Here is a 23,015-nt window from a genome sequence, read left to right on the forward strand (position 1 = left end):
GATTTATTTTAAAAAAAAAAATCTAAATCTCTTAGTCAATTACAACATAAAAAATAAATCAGAGAGTGTCACACTTACAGTAGACATCCACCCTGATGGACTTGATGGCTGGGGATCCCAGCCCGTTCTCAGCCTTGCAGTAGTAGCGCCCTCCTTGCGTCCTCAGGATCTTCGCGATGTGCAACGTCTCGTTGAACACACTGGAGTCCTGGAAGCGGTCTGACACACTGCCGGCTGTCTTTGTCCATCGGATCTGTGGAGAACAAACAGTACATAAGAGTTTAGTTTGAACTATGGTTCTGAGTCAAGTGTTGGTCTTCTGGACTAATGTGCATGGTACTTAAAAAAGGGTATAACATGGGAAAAAGAAAACAGGTCAGGTTGATAAAACTGGCATGGTAAACAAAGCAGCAAATACAACTCTACAGAATAAGCAAACTCCAAGATGCCTAGCTTAAACAGAAACATTATGTCTCATTTCTAACAATTTTATTTTGAACTTTCTCACTGGAAAAATAACTGCTGCAGCTTCTCATACATTTTGCAGATTAAAAGTTTATCAGAGAAGAGATGAGTATGTTCCTTGAGTTACTTGATGCTATATGGAGTGAAATGTCTTTTCATGATGCTGACCAAACTGGCTGCATTATGCACAAACCAGTAATATGAGAAAACACCGGGAAGGTGTTAATGGATGTCTCTTAACCAAAAGGTTAAGGGTTTAATTTCCAGCTCCTGCAGTCACATGGCAAAGAGTTCTTGGGCAAGACAATGAAGCTAAAATTGCTCCAGCTGGTGAATCAGCAGTGTGTGAGTGTGTATGAAAAGAATTAGTTAAAATGACTTAATACAGCATTTCTGCCATCCATGTGAATATAATGTGAATGGTTTTTACATTTACATTAAAGCTGAGGAACTTTATGTTTGAGTCAATTTTGGCGCCCTCTGAAGACAAAAGAGTATATTTGATCTCTCTTCTGATCTTGTCCTGCACATATGTTGTTTTCTATTTCTATGAAATCTGCTTTCTATCAGCAGTCACTTGTATCACTCATATTTAACATAACTTCTCAGAACATGTCCAGGAAAAAAGAAGCTGCTCCAGCAGTGTGTTGTAAATCACTTTTTCTGCCACCTACCCCATGGCAGTGGTTACAAACACTAAACAGAATTTTAAAATCCTGTCACTAGAGGTTCTGTCTGCTAATACAGGTCATGATGAGGAATCTGACTTATTTTCAGCCAGCTTCCTAACCTGTTATAGACTCCTAAAAGGAGTGTACACTCCTATATTTAGTTTAACCAGACAAATTTAAAAGATTAAAAAATAGAGTCACAGAGATCCAGAGATATATCAATTATAATGTTTTAAATATTTGGACTGCTGGCATTCCAGCAACCTCCTAGTGCTGCCAGTGGTCTGTCAGACTGTCAGTCTTATTATTTTTAATCAGAAGCAGACTAAGGGTGAATCCCATTTCTACCCCTTAACCCTTATCTTAGCCCCTTGGTTTTGCACGTTCACATCAGGTGAAGTGGTGTCCCAATTCTCTTTTGAATCGAGGAGTAGGGCTAAGGGCCAAGGGTTACATCGCCCTTGAAATTAAGGTTTTTCAGGACCACACTTGAAACCAAGGGGTATGATGAATTTCCCCTCCATGCACTGCATTCAACTGCAAAATGGCACAACAGACTACGAAGGAGGTGCACAAATTAAAGAATATTTTCAGCATCATGATTATAGAAAACACAATGGTTATATTTTCTCTCAACTCAATCTTTAGCCACTGAGGATTTAAGTTTATTGTATTTTTGGTATCTACACGTGTAAACAAGGGTTATTTATTGTATAAATAAGTGGAGAAGATCAACGCAGTATGAACGAGACGGTCAAAGCTTTATAGTCACCTCCGATGATGCAGCTGTTTATCAGCAATGTGGGATTATGAACTGCAATCAAGTGGCGTCTCGTTTCTTCAGGGAATGTTTTCACCCCTTCTCTTACCACTCTGTTTCAAGGGGCAAGGGGAAGGGGTAGACGAAGGAGAAGGGCTAATTGGAAGGGTTAAGGGGTAGAAATGGGATTAGCCCTTATACTATATTTTTTGGATGCATTTACATGGAATAAAATTGATAAACAAACCATCAAAAAAAAAAAAAAAAAAAACCCAAAAAAACCCAAAAAAACAAACAAACAAACAAACAAAAAACCCTGCACTGTATCAATCCACAATCTTTGCTGTTGTTGTTGTTTTTTTTTTTTTTTTTCCTGCTTACACGGTCCAAAGCACACATGTTATTCACATAATAAACAGAACAAGTTAATAGAAAAAAAGTGGGTAAATGAAAAAAAAATCAAGGTAACACTGTTTCAGTGGGCCCTAATTACCTTGTAATTGATAGGAATAAGTGTAATTATATAGTAACTACTCGAGAATAAAGTTGTAATTACATTGTAATAAGTAGGTATTTCACCAAGTAATAACTTGGTAATATTAAGGAAGTATTTACCTAGTGGTAATGTATTAATCATCAAGTAACTCCTTGTATTATTGTGGTAATTCTCTGTAAAAAGGTATTATTTTGCCAAAGAATTTCTTAGAAACAAGATGATAATTCTGATAAATCAAAGTGAGTCCTTCCTGAATAATTTTCAAGTAATATTAAGGTTTAGGGTTAGGTTTAGGGTAGAAGCAGAGCTAGGGTTAGGGTATTAGGATTAGGTTAAAATATCACTGAATTACCAGAGAATTGCAATAACAACATATAAAAAAACAACAAAATATGATAGCAATACAGATGAATTACTTGATGATAAATACATTATTACTTGATAAATAATCCCTTGATACTGGCATATTCCCCAGTAATTACTTGGTTAAATGCCAACTTCTTACAAAGGTTAGTTGGTAAGCCTTAACTTGTTAGATGGTAATCACCACTAAATTCTTAAGAAACTACTAGATTATTACTACTTCTTAGTATAAAATGACTAGGTAATAGGGCTCACTAAAATAAATTGTTACCACATTAAATATTGAAATAAAACAGAACCAGTGCAATAACAGCAGAACTAAAATAACGTGAAAATAACGTGAGTAAAAGAGCAACTGGATTAATGAAAAAAAAGGAGAAGGCAGCTCAGTATCAGCACCTTGGAGAGTTCCGCAGCACCTTGGCCACACTTGGGACAGAGGCAACCCTCACAGTGAACTTCCCACACAAAAAGATGAGTGGCACCCCATGCCCAGGACCAGGGTCTTATTTAGTTTAATGTTGAATAAAGGCCTTTTAGTCTGAAAGTGAAAATGTTCAGAAATCTGGTGTGTTTCATTTGATAACCTCAGAAGCATTAGAAAACATACCTCGGGCTGTCAGGCTCAGGATTCTATTTACAGATTTATCTGCATCATCAAATCCCAAACGGTCCGTGAGACTGTCTCGGCAACTCTGGTGCCAGGGTCAGTTGGTAAAAAGACTTCAAGACAAAGTTAAAGCCGCATAATGTGATCAAATATAACTTCAAGGAATGCAAATAGTTGACTCTGTTGCATAATGTAACTGAATCAATGTTCTTAGACTTTTTACCTTTCATTTAATAGACTACCTACACTGCTTAGCCCACTAATTGATATTTTTTTCACTCAACTAATAACAGTGTTATTTAATTCCCATATGAACACATTATTTAATGAATCATCACATTATGTCAGTCATTAATTGTTGCTTTGCTACTTGAAGGGTTTTCATACAGTTATGTTGAATAAAGTATAACTCACAACTCAGAAGAACATATTTTAGTACTTTTTGAAAAGCTAATCCACTTCAATTTACCTTTGTGTTTTTCACATACTTTATTATTTATGCCTCTCAATGTAGGCCAATTTAAGTGACAATGACTGAAAAGGTGCACACTGAACCCAGATTTGCTCTTCCATAATGTCAGTGTACCATTCATTCTGTATTGTGTTTGGTACCCACAGCCAGGACTTGTTGAGCTGAGATGATAACCACTCATGGTGCAAAAGTGTGTACAGTGGTATTCTGGGAAAACTCTGCAGATGAAGGGATGATTGTAAAATAATTTGAGTACAGTTCCAAAAATTCCCAAAGTGGTTGGGTACTGTTTACTTAAAACTAAAAAATGTATTTATTTATTTAGAAAAATATAGAGCTCAAAAAGCTACCTGGAATTTAAATTAACCTTTAACTGTTCAGTCCATATAGCAAAAGACTGGAAGGTGCACCTTGAAGTTGCTTCTCACAAACTTCTCTAACTTAGTTGATAACTTGACTAATGGTGCAAAAGTGCAGATTATGGGAAGATCATCAAATAATTTGAGTACAGAGACAAAAAAGTACTTTGTTATTTTAGATTTTGATTCTCAGGTCTTGTCATGTGAGGTTGACAGGCAACCAGAAGACTCAAACAAATGAAACAAAGCATGTGTAAGGGTAGTTATATTTAGGTGCTTGAAGGCAAGATACTGTTGTTTTGTGCAGTCAATCAGTGCTCACCAGGCAAGAAAGTGATTAAACATGAAATTGCCCCTTTAATATAGACACTGTACAGAAAACACTGATTTATCATCTATCTATTCTATCTATAACTTTCTGTTGTGTTCATAAAAATGGCCACTTTTTATGATGTGGAACATAAAAATAAAAATAGCCTCCATGTCTGCTCAAATGTTTAGCGCTTTGAATATCCTCTACATTTGATGCACTTCACAGCCAACTGATAAAGGACAGCTCTGATGAAATGTCAGAGTTCAAAGAGTAACCTGATGACTATCTTCCTCCATCGTTGCCTTTGTCTCTGTTTCACACAGACTGACCTGAGCGTGGCCCTGCTCAGCATGAGCACCTTTCACTAACTGATGAGCCCCAGTTAGCCCATGGCACTGAAGAGTAATGAAAGGTGAAATGGTGTTACTCTCCAACATGAGCTTGTAATTGACTCTCCATCATCTCCCTCGCCTGTCCTCATTAAAGCATACAGCACGAACAGGTACCGTGACAACTGTGGCCTGGGGGGGCGGACAACACATCTAGAATGGCAGAACATAAAGCTGCATTCAATCCTGCTTGCTAAGTAAGCTGCAGATGGACTGGCTTTGCCAGCAGAGCCTCACATATCTCTGTCTGTGCAGGGGGAGGCTGTGAATTAGAATCCAATATCTCCACGCAGTATGGTGTGGCATCATCTTGGATGCTGATAACATCCTATTTTATAGTGATAGCATCAGATGGAGCAGGGATATCATAGCAGGGAGGGACAGGGAATTGGGTGCTATCTTGGGAGATTGCCACTAGGCTGCTAAAGCTGTGGGGTTTTTCCTGCTGACAACTCCAGCCTGGGGTTACAACTGCTTGATGTTCGGTCATTTCTAGCTAAAGCTAAATAAAGGGTGGTGGTGGGTGGGGTGGGGTAAACCTGATAATGGCACCCTTTTCAAGGAGCTTGGGGCTAAAAGATGACAAGGAGGGGAATTCAAAAGTTTATCAGAGGAGTTTTATATTCTCCGTCTTCATTGCTCGGGGTGCTACTGTTCAAAGTGACAAAAATAAATTAGCTACCCTGAAACTCAAAGAGTGTTTGTGCAGTATTTTTCCCTTTTTTACAGACCTCCATCTTTGGAAAAAGACTCTCTGTATTCAGACTGTCAGCCCCCTTCATGTAGCCTTTAAGTAGATACATAACCATTAAAAATAAATGTCTCTAAATGAATACAGTGCCCAGAAGAGGCTTCACTCAGCGTGTTTCAAATGCATCAAGGGGCACTGAGGGAAAGCGCTGTATGAAAAAGCCCACACTCAGCAGTGGATCGATGCTAAAGCCCCACTGTTAGAGGATCTGGGCGCCTATTACAACAGCTGTGGGGATCATGAGTTCAGCAAAACAAGCTGCAAGTTAAATAAGTTCTGATTGTAAATGAGATGGAGTAAAAGTTGTTGGGATTCTGTGTCACTCTCCTGCACTTTCCATGCAAATACAAAGCAAGCCCATTATGGCTATCTCAGCAGAATTGAACATTACCCCTCCCAGCTTATACCCTCATGCATTTTCCTTTGCCTTTTGTGTAAAGAGCTTTGAGTTTAAGAAAAGTGCAGTATCAATAAGTGCATTGTTGGAGTGACACCAAGAAATGAGTTTTCTCAAAAAAAAAAAAAAAAAGAAAAGCGCTCCTGTTTGTTTCAGGAGAGCAGCGGGTCACTTTATCAGCGAGCTTTCAACTCTCGCCATACCCTGAAGCCATTTTCACTCCTCCACTCTTTTGACTTTCCTACATCTGAGCACATCGAGCCACAGGGGGGAGTCCTGAAGTATGCCTGCTGAGAACAATTTGACCCTCTTCACTCTCCTTACCGCAATGCAAATACTCTTGATCTGAGAGGAGCTGGTGGATTTGAGCGATATGATAATTGCTCTTCCCTGCCCACTGACTGCCTTGCGGAGGTTTTTGGCTATTTTTACAGCTCCTTGCTCGTTCCTCAGCTGAGACCCATAAGGTGCCTGAGAATATACACCAGGGAATAAGTCAAACTGCTCAAGAAGTAACACCCAGATGCTGTTTTATGGCAGGAATTTATTATTCCTGTCTCTCCCTTGCAGTTGAGTGCATATTTTATTAGCATGAAATGTAAATGGAGTCTGGTTTTCATGTTTCCTCCTACATAGCTCGGAAGAAATGGGGTTTTGCAACATTCTGCATGTCCTATATATTATTTTTTTTAAAAAGCATCATAATCATGACACTGTTTAGCTCCCCTAAAGGCGCCACATTAATACCATTCCCTCTTTGATCAGACAACCCAATAGGAAGATCAACATTTGCTTACAAGGGAAGTTAAAGCTCATCTTAGATTAGTATCCAACAGAATATCCCAGCAGTGTTTGAGACCACACATGCTGCGATGTCACGGCTAGAGCTAATTAAAATTCACCCAGTGTCTGTTGTTATGCAGGGATCATATGCCAGAGCACGCGTCGTCGCAGATTCTCCCATAATGCCTGCTGTGACGTTTCGCTTCCCCTAACTACACACTGGTTTCTAATTGCTTGCCATCTTTTGCTTTCTTTTAGGAACTGATGGCGGTCTGCACGGCTCAGTGGTGCAGCCAAGTGTGGCTGAGCATGACAATCAAGCGTTCAGACGGAGCAACAGGGGGTCTAAAATCACAAATAGTGAGAGCAAAGACTCCACAGGTCTACATTAGGACATACTGGCCCTTGTTAAAATGTGGGTAACAGCTTGAAACATGCTTCAGTCAAGTCTTTGATACAGCTATAAAAACAAGAGACAGAATATGGAATCAACAAGATGGTTGCAACCAGATATAAAAAAGAGACAGGACTCGGCTGTTTGCAGTGGGGTTAATCTTTGTATTTTATCCCCAGTATTGGTGAAAGACTGACACCAGGTTGCTATTTTCCACTGATGCTGCCTAAAATGTAGAATCCCTGGTGTAAATCCAGCGTATGCAAGTATCAAAAACAGCTTTTTGGGCCAGATATATGCACACATGCAAAACTTCAACTGCATTAAACTGAATACAGTTAATATTTAAAGTGAACTTACTGTAACTGGTTAAAGATAAGCAAAAATGCACCTTGTTCTTTGCACAGACTCTCCTCATCTTTCAGATATGGTACAGGAAATCTTGCACTACCATCATCATCCATCCATCATGTGTCCGTCCATCAATCTATCCATCAAGCCATCACCCACCTACTGCCCATCTACCAGTTACCTGCTGTCTTGTTAGTGTATTTTATTAGCCCACTGTCCATCTTATTATCCATTAATTTATCTATCCATCCATCCATCCTTCCATTAGAGACTTACTCCACCCATATCCAAATCATGTACAGTACATAACCTTTGAAAATGATATCAAAAAAGTCAGAAACAGGAAAGAAAAATAAGCACTATCAAAATACAAAGACTTTTCTGCTTTTATATGGTGAGATGGTGGAGTAATGCTGGAGAACACAAAGATGCTGTAACAACAAAAACAGATTTTTATGTAACACAAGGGTTAATTTACATAACAATGAATTGAGCAATACAAGCATGCCAGTCAGAGTGCCTAAACCAATTATCCTGCCAATAAATCAACTGGTTTTGCATAGATTATTGTGTGACAATTACAGAAGGGTGCTTTCAGAACATATCATGTTATTCAAATCAAGCATAAATTTGACTAATTATTGTTTTTTCACCAATGTATGCATATATTTTGATGGCTGCAGAATCTCTGTGGCAGCTCATATTTGATTTAGGTACCAAAACATCTAAAGTGCTGTATGTTATCGGTAACTGGAACTGCTGGTGCATATGCCCACCCTTTCATAACAGTGTGTAGAGCTAGCAGTGAACAAACAAAAGGTTAAACCATGTCCAAGAAAAGTATCATCTGCTAATGACACCATCACTGTAGGTCAACTGCCATGGGGTCCATGCATCCAAAACAGATCACAAATCTCTCCAATTGGTCCGTAAAACACAAGCAGTTCCAGAGCCTGAGGTCAGCTTATTTGTACTCGCTGACCCACAGCGCTGGGTGCTCAAGCTGGCCGGCCAATTGCAGAAACAAAAAAAATAAAAAAAGGTGTTTGCAATGTGGTGTAGCTGGCTATTGGAGCCTGGTACTCAAACAAAGAAGTGTAGACATAGTGGATGGGGGCCAGGGCAGGGGAGACGAGGGCAGATGGCTTCATCATCAGGGACTCTTTGATGTCTATTCACAGCATCAAAGACAATGAAGTAACCCACAGAACAGTGACCAAAGTGTGAGCAGATAAAGCTTTATGCATGTGATGCAATCACACAGGGAGAGTGAGACGGTGATAAAGACAAAAGAGAGGTTTATGAGTCATTATATGTAATGAGGGCAAGGCTGAATTTAATATCCTTAGCGAGTATCGATTATTCATTCATACCCAAGTTAACTGAATAATCTTTAAAAGGTCAAGAGTGAGTGAGATGAGCTTATCCAAACAGCCTGAAATGGCACCAGTATTCTTTCTCATTCTTATAGAACAGGAAAAACGGTTTTACATGTTCTTCATGATTTCTGAAATCAGCTGATGTTTAACAACTTGCTCCGATAAATGAGCAAGTTTCCAAACTAAACAAGACTGAATTCCTGAAAAATCAAAAGCTGTTTAAACTTTAGCTGAAGAAAGACACAAGAAAAGAGACTGATTATCAACATTTTTCCTGTAAAAGGCAATAAGAATGTTGATGGAAAAAATCCATGTATAAGCTCTTTGTCTGATTCTTTTGACAGAGAGGTAGGGAAAAATCATTTTATTACTTAAGTTATTACTTTTAATCAGTTAAATTTCCACATAATTATTTTACTGTAGTATTTGAATCTGGAGGCACTGTGCCTTCAGGGTTTCTGTACATTTACAGTGTTGGGGATAAAGTGTTGAAATCTGTCAAATTAGATAACATTTTGTTTTAAGGAGTTACACAGTGCCTTAGTGTTGCAATTCATGTGATCCATTATCATAGCTACTCTTTTCAGAAAGTAACCCATCCATCCAACCAATCCATCCATCCATCCATCCATCCATCCATCCATCCATCCATCCAAAGGTCACAGTGGCCACAGGCTAAGCAAGTCAACCCCACACATCTTTCTCCCCAGCTAAATTTCCCAGCTCTTCCTTGGGGATTTGGAAGTGTTCCCAGTCCAGATGAGATATATAATCCCTCAGGCAATTCCTGGATCTACCCCAGGATGTCCTCCTAGTTGTGTGCACCTGAACGACCTCCACAGGGAGACATAGGGAGCATCATAATCAGATGCCTGAACCACCTCATCTGGCTTTTTTCGATGCATAGGAGCAGGGGCTCTTCTTCAAACTTCATCCTGGCGTTTACTCTGTCTGAGGCAAACTTGCATCTACCTGCATCTTTACTTTGACTTTACCTGTAAATGACTTGTACAAATGACTTTACTCACTTCTTGTGTGAGCAAAACATCAGGGTTGAGCCTAGTTTCTAAATGAAATTCAAAATTTCATCTGAAAACAGGACTTGGGCCACTTTACAACCGTCCAGTTCTTTTTCTCTTTAGCCCAGGTGAGATGCTTATAACGTTGCCTGTTCAGGAGTGGCTGGACACGTGTAGTCCATTTCCTAGACCTGCCTATGTGTGGTGGCTCTTGATCCACTGACTCTAGCCTCAGTCCACTCCTTGTGAAGTTCCCCTTTCACAAATCTGCTTTGTTTGACAATCCTCTGAAACCTTAGCTCATCCCTATTGCTTGTGCTCATTTTCTTACCACACTTTTCCTTCTGGTCAACTTTTTCACTAATATGCTTTGATACAACCTTTGAGAACACCCTGGCCTTCCAGCAAAGATTGTCCTCTTGACATTTGTCAAGTTAGCAGTCTTTCCCATGACTGCAGTTGTGTGTCCAAAACCATAGAGAGAATAAAGGCATGAGAAAACTTTGCAAATTGGACTTCCCCGCATGTATTAAGTTGTCAGGATTATGATAGACCTGAGTATTCTAACTGGACTTGCACCAGTCTATAAGTGCTTTAAAGTCAACAATGACATTCAAAATCAAACATATAACGAAATAATAGACAAGAAGCCACTGAAAGGAGAGTAACACATGGTGTTCCCTTTCTTCTTTTTAGTCAGGAGGCAAGCAGCCACATTTTGAACTAGCTGCAGGCATTGGCTAGATGACTGGTCTACAAAAAATCACATTAAATACATGCAAAGGTCACTCAGACTATCTAACTCCTAGGATCTTTAGGAGGCAGATAGACTTTTGCTTTATTAATAAGTGTCAGGTGAAAAAGCTGAACTTTACAAGAGAGGAAATCTACCTTTCAAATTTGAAGACACTGTCAAAATAAACAGCTAGTCCCAGAAAGACCTCACTGAGATGAAAAGATCAGGACATAGTAAGATTTTTCTGTTATCTCTCTCCTCAGAGAGCAAGTTTTCATGTTACCTCTGCTCTTTACATCTACAAGAATATAACATCATGTCCCCAGAGCCTGCCAGATGCCAGCAGTCGCAGGCTTTCCGTGTACAACACCTCAAACACCTTGAAATGCCAAACCCAGGAGGCAGAGTGAAAAAAGCACGTATTATTAGGTGTGCAGGTGACTGACAGGAACATCTATTTATTTGACAATTAAATTGGAAGGCAGTGTTGTGGCTGTTAAAGGTGTGTGGCTGGCTTTGTGTGTGCATGTGTGGTTTAAGTCATGCATGTATGATATTATTATTAGAAAGCCTCTATTTCTCCTATGAGGCGGGTGGGCGGCTGTGCACGGGGCTGATTGAAGCCCGCTGTGAGAAAGCTGCTGTCGGGTTGGACACAATCCAAAGACTTCATCATTGGGAAAGCCTGAGGGGAGCCCATGTAATTTAAGAAGTGTGCATATTGAGAGGCACGTGAGGAATTAAACGGTGGCCAAATTGCCTAGTGTGGCCCCATTTACTCAGCAGATAGTCCTTTGTGGTGCTGATGTTGTACTTGGCCCAACACCCGTCCATCTGCATGTCATCATGGGAGCTTGGGTTATCTCAAAGTCAGGGAAGAGGCACTGGAATCTGGACAGTAATGATGGGAAAAGCAATTTTGTGATTTGATAATGCAGAACTAATTGAAGGCATTTACAGTGATGGAGGAGTGTGTCTTGGCCCCCCCGTCGAATGGTAGTGCAGATGGAGAATAGGGTTGAAGTTACAGCTGGTATGGAGACTCAAGAGGATAAAAGAAATCAAAATAACTCCTATAATAGGTGTGGGCATTTCCCATGAACATTAAGTGTGAATAACAGGCAGCTCAGAGACGAGTTTATGGGGCGTAAACTCTAATTGTTCCCAGCAAAGCCCAGAATATTTTATGTTCATCACTTGTTTCATGATTTCACCAAAGCCATCCTTGCAAAGTAGACAATGATGTGTTTAATGCTGGCATATAAACAGAGAGAAAAATAGAGAGCTATTTTTTTTTCCTATATTAAAGAGGAGAACACTTTTTCTGCCATATGTACGGTATGTGTGGTTTGTTGTAATACTAGTGATTAATATTGGTAGTTACCTGTGTTGAAATTCTGCTTCACTGTGTAGGTTTTAGCAATGGACAGCTAAAGCATGTTTCCCTTAATTTTAGATTGAGATTGAGCTATTCCAACTAGGGCTGGTCAATATGTCTTTTCTCTAACATATATTGGTATATACCCACAAGTCACTTTATTATCTACACCTTTTCAACTGCTCCTTAAAGGAGACAGCTAATCCATCAATTTTAATAGCCCTAACCAATGCATTTAGGCTTGGAGACATGGAGGGTGAGTCTCTGCCCCAAGTGATGAAGTTCAAGTATCTCGGGGTCTTGTTCATGAGTGAGGGTACAAGGGAGTGTGAGATTAACAGGCCGATTTGTGCAGCAACAGCAGTACTGCGTATTGTGCACATCTGTTGTGGTGAAAAGGGACCAGAAATGAAACACAAAGCTTTCAATTTGCCGGTCTATCTACCTTACAATCCTTACCTATGGTTACGAACTCTGGGTAATGACCGAAAGGTGTGTGTGTGTTTGGGGTAATGAAACTAGCTTCCAATTTCTATATGTAATGGCAGTGCATCGATCAGTCAGTAAAACGCACTGCCAAGCAATCTGCTCACTCTCTAGTCAATCGGAGCAATTCCACCTCCCGTATGGCTGTCTGGCTCTGATGCATCCCTGAAGCGCCACCCCACTCCGCTTTGTTGGAGACATGCTGCAAGTCTATTTTTAGCACTGGCCACTGAGAAACCAAAACATATTATAAGAAACAACACTTCTCTTGTAGCAAACATAAATCTTTTAACATCATAATCTACTCAACCATGGCAGAAGCAATGAAATCATGAAATCATGTTGAAATGAATGGAACAACTCCCAAAAGACAAAGCAGTTCGCTTTGACAAACTATTCCTTCATGAACAGTTCTCCCGTGATCCCTGCCCTCTTGTCTTAAGCTGATCAGGGCTGCACTGTGCTGCCCTTTACATTGGTCAAGTGATGCTTCCAGAGTGAAAGGTTTCTCGCCTTTGATCATAGCAAAACCACGGCAAAGCGGAGCGTGGTGAAGCTGGTGTAGGTGGAATTTAATGGTAAGAGTAGAGTCGCTGTTCCTTGCATCAAAATGAACCAGTTGAGGTGGTTCAGACATCTGATCACAACCAGGCCCAGATGAGCAGAAGAAGATGGATGGATGAATGAATGGGAGGATGAAAAGATGGATTCATGAATGGACGTGATCAAGACACCCTGCTGAAGTTCAAAATGAGCATCATGAGCATCAAAAAGTTGACCTATATGACATGGTTGGAGGTTTTAATGACGGTAATGCCGAATTCTGACCCCAATATCTGAATGATGTAGCAGAGATCAAGACTCATCAAACCAAGGAATGTTTTTCTAGTATTTAATTAGCCTATTTGGTGAGCCTGTGCAAACTTTAACCTCAGTCTCTTGTTCTTAGCTGACAGGAGTGTGGGAGTGTGGTCTTGGGCTGCTGTAGCTCATTTTCTTCAATGTGCTTTGTAATCAGATATGCTCTTCCTTATACTTCATTCTCTTCTGACCTCTTCCATCAACAATTCTTTGTAAATCCTAAAGATGACAAGAAGATCAGCAGTTTCTGAAGTACTCAGACCAGCTCGTCTGGCACCAACACTATGTTCAAAGTCCTTTAGATCACCTTTTTTCCTGATTCTAATGCTCAGTGTAACATGTGATTAGCTAAGAAATTTGCATTAATGAACAACTGAACAGGCAACTTAACACCTAAGGATGATTATAGTTTTTAGTCCACATTATGAAGGCCTATTTTTTTTTTTTTTTTTTTAGATTTATTTTTGGCCTTTTTGCCTTTATTTGATAGGACAGTGGATAGAGTTGGAAACAGGGGAGAGAGCGGGGAGAGACATGCAGGAAATAGTGCCACGGGCTGGATTCGAACCCGGGTCGCCTGCGTATATGGCATGCGCCTTAACCACTCGACTACCGGCGCGCCATGAAGGCCTATTTCTAACCAGTATTTTTTAAGATCTATCATGGTTTTGTTGGTAGGATATATGCAGAATTGTCAGTTTTGTAAGTTATTTGAAAAACATATCTTTTGAGTCATAAGGGGATATCTAACCTGATGATACAACAGCCCTCAGGCTATGAGACAATAAAAGCATAGCAGCTTTGACAGCTTGCTACAAAACAACAACAGCAGCTATTTTTCTCAAACAAATGAAAGGTGAGAAGTTTTGGTTTGTATGTGAGGTGTTACTATTTAAACTTCACAGGATTTTGACAACACAGGCTTGACTAACATGAGAAATTTAGTCAAACATCCAGAAAATGCACCAACCAGAAGATGTAAGACATCACCGTCTTTCTTTTCTTTCAGGGGAATCAAAGTATCAAACAGTGGTTAATGAGACTGTACTGTTATTAGAATTCTGTTTGAAACGTGGTTAGCATAAATGTTTAACATAAGAGAAAGTACAGTTCCATGTATTCCCAAATTAACCTGGCACACCAGACAGACCGTTTTTTATATCCACTGATTTTTACAAAGCAATGTCATTTGAAAAAAAAAAAAAAAAAAAAAAAGTAATCTTAAATAAGTGACTACATAAATATTCACTCTATATAGGTCACGATTTAGCAGATGCACCTTTGACTGCAATCACATTACTGAGCCAGTGTGGATAGGTCTCACTCAGGCTTGCACATCTAGTCACTGCAAATTTACTCCATTCCTCTTTGCAAAACTGCTCAGGCTCTTCAGGCTTCACAGGGAACAGCCCGTTGCAAGTCCAGCCACAAATTCTCTACTGGATGAAGGTCTGGGCTTTGACTCTGCCACTTCAGAACCATTTCTGTGTAGCTTTCACTGTTTTGGGTCATTGTCTTGCTGGAAAATAAATCTTTGCCCAAGACGTAGTTCTCTTGCAGAATGAATATGTTTGTCCTACAGGATTTTCCTATATTCATTTTTACCTTCTACCTTTGCAAGCCTTCTGGAGCTGGCTGCTGAAAAGCATCCCCCCATCATGATGCTCCCACCATCATGCTTCACAGTGGGGATGGTTTGTCTGTGGCGATGTGCAGTTTTTGGTGTCTGCCAAACATAGCGTCTTGTCTGATGACCAAAAAGCAACATTTTGTTCTCATCAAACCATAAAGCTTTCCCACTTGACCATGGAGTCTGCCACATGGCTTTTGGTGAACTCAGTGTGCTTTCTCCTAGCCACTCTCCATAAAGCTTTGACTGGTGTTCAACCCAAGCAACTGTTGTTGTATGTAGCGTCTTTCCCATCTCAGCTGCTGGGGCTTGTAACTCTTTCAGAGTAGTCGTTGGTGGCCTCTCTCTGGTCTCCTTCTTGCACGATCACTTAGTTTCTGAGAACGGCCTGATCTAGGCAAATTTACACATGTGCCATATTCCCTCCATTTCTTCATGATGGATTTAACTGAACTCTTGGGGATGGTCAGTGCCTTAGAAAGATTTTGTATCCATCCTCTGACTTAAACTTTTCAGTAAGCTTTTCTCTGAGTTGCTTGGAGTGTTCTTTTGCCTTCATGGTGCAATGGTAGCCAGGAATACTAATTAAACAGTAACTGGACCCTTCCAGACACAGGTGTCAATCACTTGAGATACATTCACTGTACTCAGGTGATCCTCATTTCACTAACTGTGAGACTGCTAGCGCCAACTTGTCTGGAATTCAAATTATATTGACCATGATTTTTAAAATCAATAAAAGATAAAACATCCAAGGGGGTGAATAGTTTTTATAGTCATTGTAAGTACTCAACGAAAAACATGTATGACAAAGGAGTACTCATTTAGTCCATTCTACATATTGTACCTCAAGTTTAACATGTAAATATAAGAGCATGTGATATAGACAAAACAAGAAAAAATAAATCATGCATGTTGGTATTCTCTAAAAGAGTTCTTTACAGTGGTTTCACCAAACCTTTGCCTATGCCATTAATCAAAACAGGACTCTCAAAGTGCACCACAACCCTTGCAAAGAGCACTGATTACTTTTTTCCCACATCTGCTGTTGAAAGCGGAGGAAACTAGACTCAATTAAAGTGCAGAACTTGAGGGCGTAGAAAGACTGGGAACATGTTCAGAGGATTAATCTTTTATTCTAATGAAAAGATGAGCTGTTATTGCCGTGTTAGCTTGCGAGTCTGTTTCCGCTGAGGTCGCGTACCCTTGTGCTTCTTTCCGCCAACATCACAAAACCAGCCCGAGGTTTGTCGCCACCCCAGATAACCTCCTCGGCTTCCGAACCCACTCAGAATGAGTGTGCACTAACCCCTCCACCCTCCTCCTCTTCCTCCTCCTCCGGTCCCATGCCATTACCAGAGGGGGACAGAGCTGACACATCCCAGAGTCCGCAGAGACACAGCCGAGACCCGCTGTGCCAGGGGAGACCGCGTGAGTCTCATAATGACTCGGTTTCAAAGGAGATCCTGCCTCTCCTGCCACAGCCATGCAGGGCTTTTGATCTCCCACTCTCCTCTTCCTCTATCCCCTCCCTTCACTCCGCTCTATGTTTCACAAATTCTAATTAAGAGGAAAGATGGAGATGATAAGCGTGAAGCTGTCCCCCTCCTGCGTCGATGGAAAGAGACAAACCGTGAGTCTGTGAGCCTGTCGCTAATTTAAGAGGCCTCACCTTTCCAATTGAAATATAAAAATCAATGAGCGCCTCTGGTTTGGCATCTAAAGGGGAAATGTAGAGACTAATGGCCCTGCCCATCGATCAAAGGGGGGATTATATTAATTAATGTTAATGAGCTTGGCCCTGTCCGGAGTGGGTTTTGAATTTTGTGTGATTTGTGTGATAAAGTAAATTGGGAACAACAGTCGATGAGCGTTTGAAAGGTTAGTGTTTGCAAATCCTGCCTAGATTAATAGGAGAACAAACGGGATGGCTGGGTTTTATTTTGGCGGGGCTGACATTTATACCTATGTGGATCAATTAAATCATGGCTTTGTCTTATTCAGAAGATAAGGGTATTTTATACTCACATCTGGAAGCAAAAGAAATGTCATCAACGAGAAACAAAACAAGAAAAAAAAGAGGTGTATATCCTACAGCAAACAGGTAAAAAAGTTTTAATTAGATCAGATCAAAACAAGTAAATCACAGTTTTAGAGTGAAACTCTTTTCGATATGCCAAGGCCCCCGTGTGCATACACATGACCCATGGTCTCTTTACCGTGTGCTCGTTACACTTTTGTTTTGGCAGATGTTTCCGCTGCTTTGTTTTCTGCATTCTCATTAGACGAGGCAGCTTTCATTATCAACATGCAGGTGCACAATACAAACTAAACCATCAATAATTAAAGGATTAAACTTTTAAGCTGGTTTAGTGCAGAGGAACGTGGTGTGCCACTCAATGCAGAATTAAAAGAAAGACCCTGAAGGAGAGAAAGAAAGCCTTCTTATTGGTAAGCAATGTAGAGATGACAGGGTTTTTTCCTCACCTGCGGCCGAGGATGTCCCGTCACCAGACAGGTAAGCTCCAGCGTCTCTCCCTCTCTGATGGTGTACACTCTCTCCGTGTGCCTCTCCTCCTCAACATTGCAGGCGTGCCCTGAGTGTATAATTCGAACTGTAGGAGGGGCTGTGGAGGGAGAAAGAAGCACAAGGAGAGTTAGCATTCCAGTCATTTCTGGAGGAATGAGTAGTTTAGCACGACAGATGGCGTATTGATTAAGAGGCTGTCTCACTGAAAACAAGCAGCGTGGCCACGTTTGTAACCGGCACAACAAACTAGACGTATTTGTAAGAGAAGAATCAAAAAAAAAAAAAAAAAAAAAAAAAAAAAAAGATTTGGCACTTATTCTACTTTCATAGCATTCGCTTTGGTTTAGCCTTTCAAACACTGCAAGTATATCAAATGGAAAGTCGAGGAAAGGCACTCTGAGAAAGTGATTCACTGCCTAACAACTCTGTAGTTTTTTATTAGAAGTTACTTGTGGGAGAAGCACTTTCACAGGCGTGTGGCTCTTATAGAGATTGTGCTGCCAAGTGTGCTGTCAAGTACGGTTTAAAAAATGATGTAAGATAGGTTTCATGTCTCTTTTTTATCTTGAGCAAATCTTACTAATGCTTTGTGTGATTTGTCTCGGTATCACTTCACAGTGAAGACACAAGCTGTTTTTATCTTTATATGTATGCAACTTAGCAGAAGACATTTATACTGAAAAAATAGGTACTGATACGTAAGCTTATGAAGAACTTAAGCCACTAGAGCTGGGCAACAGTGACCAGCAAGCAAACTGAAATAGCTCAATTGTAAAATAAGATAGATATCTAGATTTGCCTTTTCTGACAGTAAAATTGCCACGGGTCAAATGCCAAATGTAACAGAGACACTTTAATAAACATCATCAGAAGCGGAGTTACTCTGATGCCCATTCAACAGTCATTGACTTACTTTGAAGACCACTAAACAGTCACAGTTTTACTCTGAAGACTAATAAATAGTCACATTTAAGGTCCTTGCAAGCCAGGAGCTATTTTTCTTGTGAATAATTCGAATGAAACATCTATTTTTCAAACCTGTAGCAAGTCAATACAAGCTTCCACACTAGCAAAGTAATTTTGCTGAGCAAAACTGCGGCAGATATCTTTGCAAACCATGGTCGATTTTTTCAGAGTTTCAACTTTTAAGGCAGACAGAGAAGCAAAAACCACCTTCTTTCCGACATCAGATGATGTCTGCCCTCTTTCCATATCTGTCTGTAGTCAGTGCTCGTGGTTTGGCCTGCTCCAATATATATCACTGTTTTTCAGAGGACGAGAGAAAACACACTATAGACTTTGGCAGCACAAATGTTTTTTAGACTCTGTATAATTGCTCACAAAATTGGATCACTCCTGATGTGCGCGGAAAGGCGCAACAAAATCCGCCTCTGAAGTATTTGTATATTCGTGCCTTTTAATTGTGACACCTTTCAAGTGTAAAGGCCTTTACTCTAAAGACCACTCAACAGTCGCAGAGTTACTATGATGACCACTCAACAAATAGTGTTAAAAATTATAACTTTCATTTCACAGCAGCTTAACCCTACTAAATGTAAAATATCCTGCACTGTCAGTCAGAGGCATAACTAGAGATTTAGGAGCCTAGAAAGAATTTTACACAGGGCCCCCCTTAACCGGCTAGCCAAGCAATAAATGTTGCCTTATTTTAACAGATATCACTACATTTTAATGTATTTTTGAACCATAATTTCCCTATTTATGAGCAATATTTTTACTAAATTTACTTGCATTATTTTGCAGTGCTGGACCACATCATTTGGACATTTTTAAGGGAGGAGCAGGGGCCCCCAGTATTGTATTTTACTCTGTTTGATACAAATTTCAGTCTGTTGACCAATTCATTTAGTCACTTTTGATTAAATAATGACACTAAATGCTAAGAAAAGTACATAAAATCACACTTTTCATTCTGGGCTTCTCAATGGCCCCTTCAGAAGGTGGGCCCAGGTAATCAATACCCTTTTTCCCCCTGTGCTACACCCCTGCTGTCAGTCAAAAAGATCACTCTGTGGACATTTGTTGTGGATAATTAACAGAAAAAAAATCAGCTGCATGTTGTACCTCACATTGTCGGACCCCTGCCTCCAGCTGTGGTTACACACACACACACACACACACACACACAAAATAGTTAAACATGTTGATTATGGGCTGGTATGGTTTTATAGCTCAAAAATAGTCAGCCGCATTCATTTCTGTTTGGTTGACAGCCTTCTAAAAACGGCTTATTGGAGCTTTAATGTATGAAAAAAATCAACCGTGTTAAGTAAGCATTAATGATAAGAGCAGGGCAGTGGCTTGTGGGCTTTTATTGCTGTTTCTGGACACAAATCTTGATCCCCTCTGAATTTCTTTCACAAGCAATAAACAAATATATGGTTTAAAAAGCTACAGTTTAGTGCTGAAATTGAAATATATAGGCTTATGTTTAAGTAACCTATGATAAATGGAAACATTCATTAAAGCCAACACATTGCTTCCTTTTTTACAAATTTCTCCTCTTTTAAGTAATAATCTGACCTTGCTACCCTGCACATCTCCTGCAGGCTTTTTCCAGAGCACCTTGGGCCCCAGTCACACTAAATTATAGACCTCATTTTAAGTGGCACAAATTACAGTTTGGAGAAAATGTATTCAGTAAGGATGCCAGAAGCATACACCAATCATTATCACTCCACTTTGATTCAGAGTGACACTCAATTTGCATCTTCACCAAATTAGCTAGCAGTAATACAACAAACACAGTGTCAAGTAGATGACCAACTATAAACAACTGATATTAGGTGGCATAACAAGTCATTTCCCTCTCTTTATCCTCCTCATTTTCTCGCTGTTTGAAAATTAATTTGAAACTGTAATTACAAGCAACAGGGTTTCATTATATGTGAGACACATCTCTCAAAATCTGTCTTTATACTTAAAAAACAGAGAGAATAAGACATACTTTCTAATGGAGGTGTAAATGCCCTAGATGACTTCTATATAAAGTTTAAATATTGGCCTCAAATGTTTTAATCCTCCATTCAGCCATATGGAGAGTGGGTGTCCATATTTTTAATTGGTGGATGTCTCATTCTGAAACAGAACTCATCATTTCACACATTGATTTTAGCACATAATTTCGTAATGTAATGCAATTAGGGGTATAAAAATGACAGACATGGTGATATGGGAGAATTAAACCCACTATCCAGCAGCACAGCCATACTGCAGCATAAGTTCAAGGCAGAAAAACTCCAAAGTACCCACAGCTGCCTGTCCGCAGCTGTAATTACTGCACTGGGGTTTCTCTGCACCATCAGTTGAACCTCGCGAGTGAGAAAGGACATTTCAATCTGCGCAACACCCAACAAACAGCACAGCACGAGTGCGGGGGTTAAAGGGACACGAGAACAAGTCACCTTAGGTAAAGCGTTTAGATTCACTGAGCTGTGAAAGCATGAAACCAACCCCTGATAATACTAGCATCTGTTAACATTTAGTCCTCTCCAGCTTACATGATTAGTGAAGAGGTTTGGGACGGGATGATTTAGGGAGCGGATATGATTAGGAGGAGGTGTGCAAATTGGTGAAAAAGTAAAAATCCAACAGAGCTACAGACTGACTTCCTTTCATGTTGGAGAAGCTGCTTCCTGTGTGGCCCTCTCTTTCCCTCTCTCTCGGCAGACTCAGAACCGGCAGCAGTGCGACGTCTATCCAAGCTGTGTTGCTAATGAGCGTAGCAACACTCCTCCCTAACGCTGCAGTGGGAGTCTCAGCCTGAGTGTGGCCTTAGCCACGTGCTAACTCTTAGCCCCTCCCTGGACCCTGCATGCAGTTTATCTCATTCAGCTTAATACCCCTCCATGTGCAAACAAATGGATGCTAATGGGCTACTCATAAGGCCTTGTTGGAGTACTCTTGCCTTTACCCTGCATTGTCTTGCTCTCTTTCCATCTGGAGATGAATACACTGGTGGGAAATTCCATAGGGGCGAATAAGGGCCTGAGAAATAGACTCAGTGTAAGGGAGCTTCACGCAACACTGCCACTTGAAACAAAAAAGGCTTAGAAACAAGACCCCAGGGCACGAGCCGAACACTGTACTAATGCCATTTACTCCAATGAGCCAGTAACTCGGCAGCGTACTATCAGTCCTGGAGGGAAGCAAGGAAACACCCGTAATTAATGATCTCCAACTCCTATGGCTGCAACTGCTACCCATAAACATAAACACAGACTTTTATGCAGACGACACCGGGCTTTCAGCAACAAAGGCAAATACCCCTCTCTTAAGTGAACATAATGAGCTCCATAATGTTCTCACAGTCACACATATCCTCACACAGCCAAGACATGCTCACTTGGCCCGGAGCGTGAACAGAAATGGCTGTCATTACGACATAATTTCATGTTTGTTTAGTCCTCATGAAAGCAGCATGATGCTCGCCTGGCTTTAACTATGCATAGTATATTCAGAAAAGATAGCAGACAGAGGGTAATGTGACTTTAATGTGCTGGGATTTGGGTAGATAGCATCAAGTTAGATGTCAATATGCTGACAGGGGGACATGCAACAGACGAAGCTTTGAATTTGTCATTACCGGCCACCTACACAGCAAATTCGGGTCACTGGAATAAACTCTGTGTGAGTTAAAATCAACTCAATCTGAGTGTACATGTGAGACCATCGAATAAACTCTAGAGCTGAGTTAAAGTAACTCTTTTCTGGGAGTTGATTTTTAACTCTTATCAGGAGTTAAAATAAACTCTTATGGGAGTTTAAATACTACTCTCACTAAGAGTAAAGTTAACTTCCATCTTGAGTTACGTGAACTCTTTCTCAGTGTTCGTAGTTAATATTCTATAGTGTTCATTATTTTTTTGCACAGAAGTTATAATTTAGATCCCTTTAAAAACCACCAGGTGAAGATCAACCATGTCACTAACACCTGCCAATTTTCACTGGTCATTGTGGCTAAGCTGCTGTGCTCTCATCAGAATGGAACAAAGTGGCAGGCAGCTTATTGGCCCTCAACATATATTAATCCATGCCACGTGTGGGAAGTGTATAACTCAAGGGACAGTGTCACTCATTGTGCAGACGTATCTAACATCAAATCAACAATAATCCACCAGAAGCTTGAGCAAATGAAGCACAGCAGTGGTAACTATACAACAGGTAACATCTAAACACATCTAAACATATACAAATACATCTAAAAACATCTAAGATACATCTAAACACACAATGCATGATGGGAAAATTCTGCTCCCCAGATTTGAAGTGGCAGTGTAGGTGTGGCAACAAAGCTGTTGGGAATGAACTCAGGAACAGGGTTGATTCACTGCTCTCAACACCGTGTGAATGAACTACATTTTTTAAAACTGCACAGGAGCATCACTAAACACTAGATGGA

At 40.3% G+C, this 23,015-nt stretch overlaps 1 protein-coding gene across 1 annotated transcript in view; it reads right to left on the bottom strand.

Moving 5' to 3' along the window:
- LOC121521302 (MAM domain-containing glycosylphosphatidylinositol anchor protein 2-like) overlaps nucleotides 1-23,015 on the bottom strand; it is a 326,586-nt gene that overhangs the window by 197,702 nt on the left and 105,869 nt on the right. Inside the window, exons 2-3 of the mRNA XM_041805191.1 lie at nucleotides 17,551-17,690; nucleotides 79-253 (exon numbers count right to left, since the gene is read on the bottom strand). Coding sequence (XP_041661125.1) covers nucleotides 79-253; nucleotides 17,551-17,690 — 315 coding nt within the window. The remainder of the gene's footprint in view (nucleotides 1-78; nucleotides 254-17,550; nucleotides 17,691-23,015) is intronic.

This window comes from Cheilinus undulatus, linkage group 14 (genome assembly GCF_018320785.1).
Source record: "Cheilinus undulatus linkage group 14, ASM1832078v1, whole genome shotgun sequence".
In the NCBI taxonomy this organism is placed as follows: domain Eukaryota; kingdom Metazoa; phylum Chordata; class Actinopteri; order Labriformes; family Labridae; genus Cheilinus; species Cheilinus undulatus.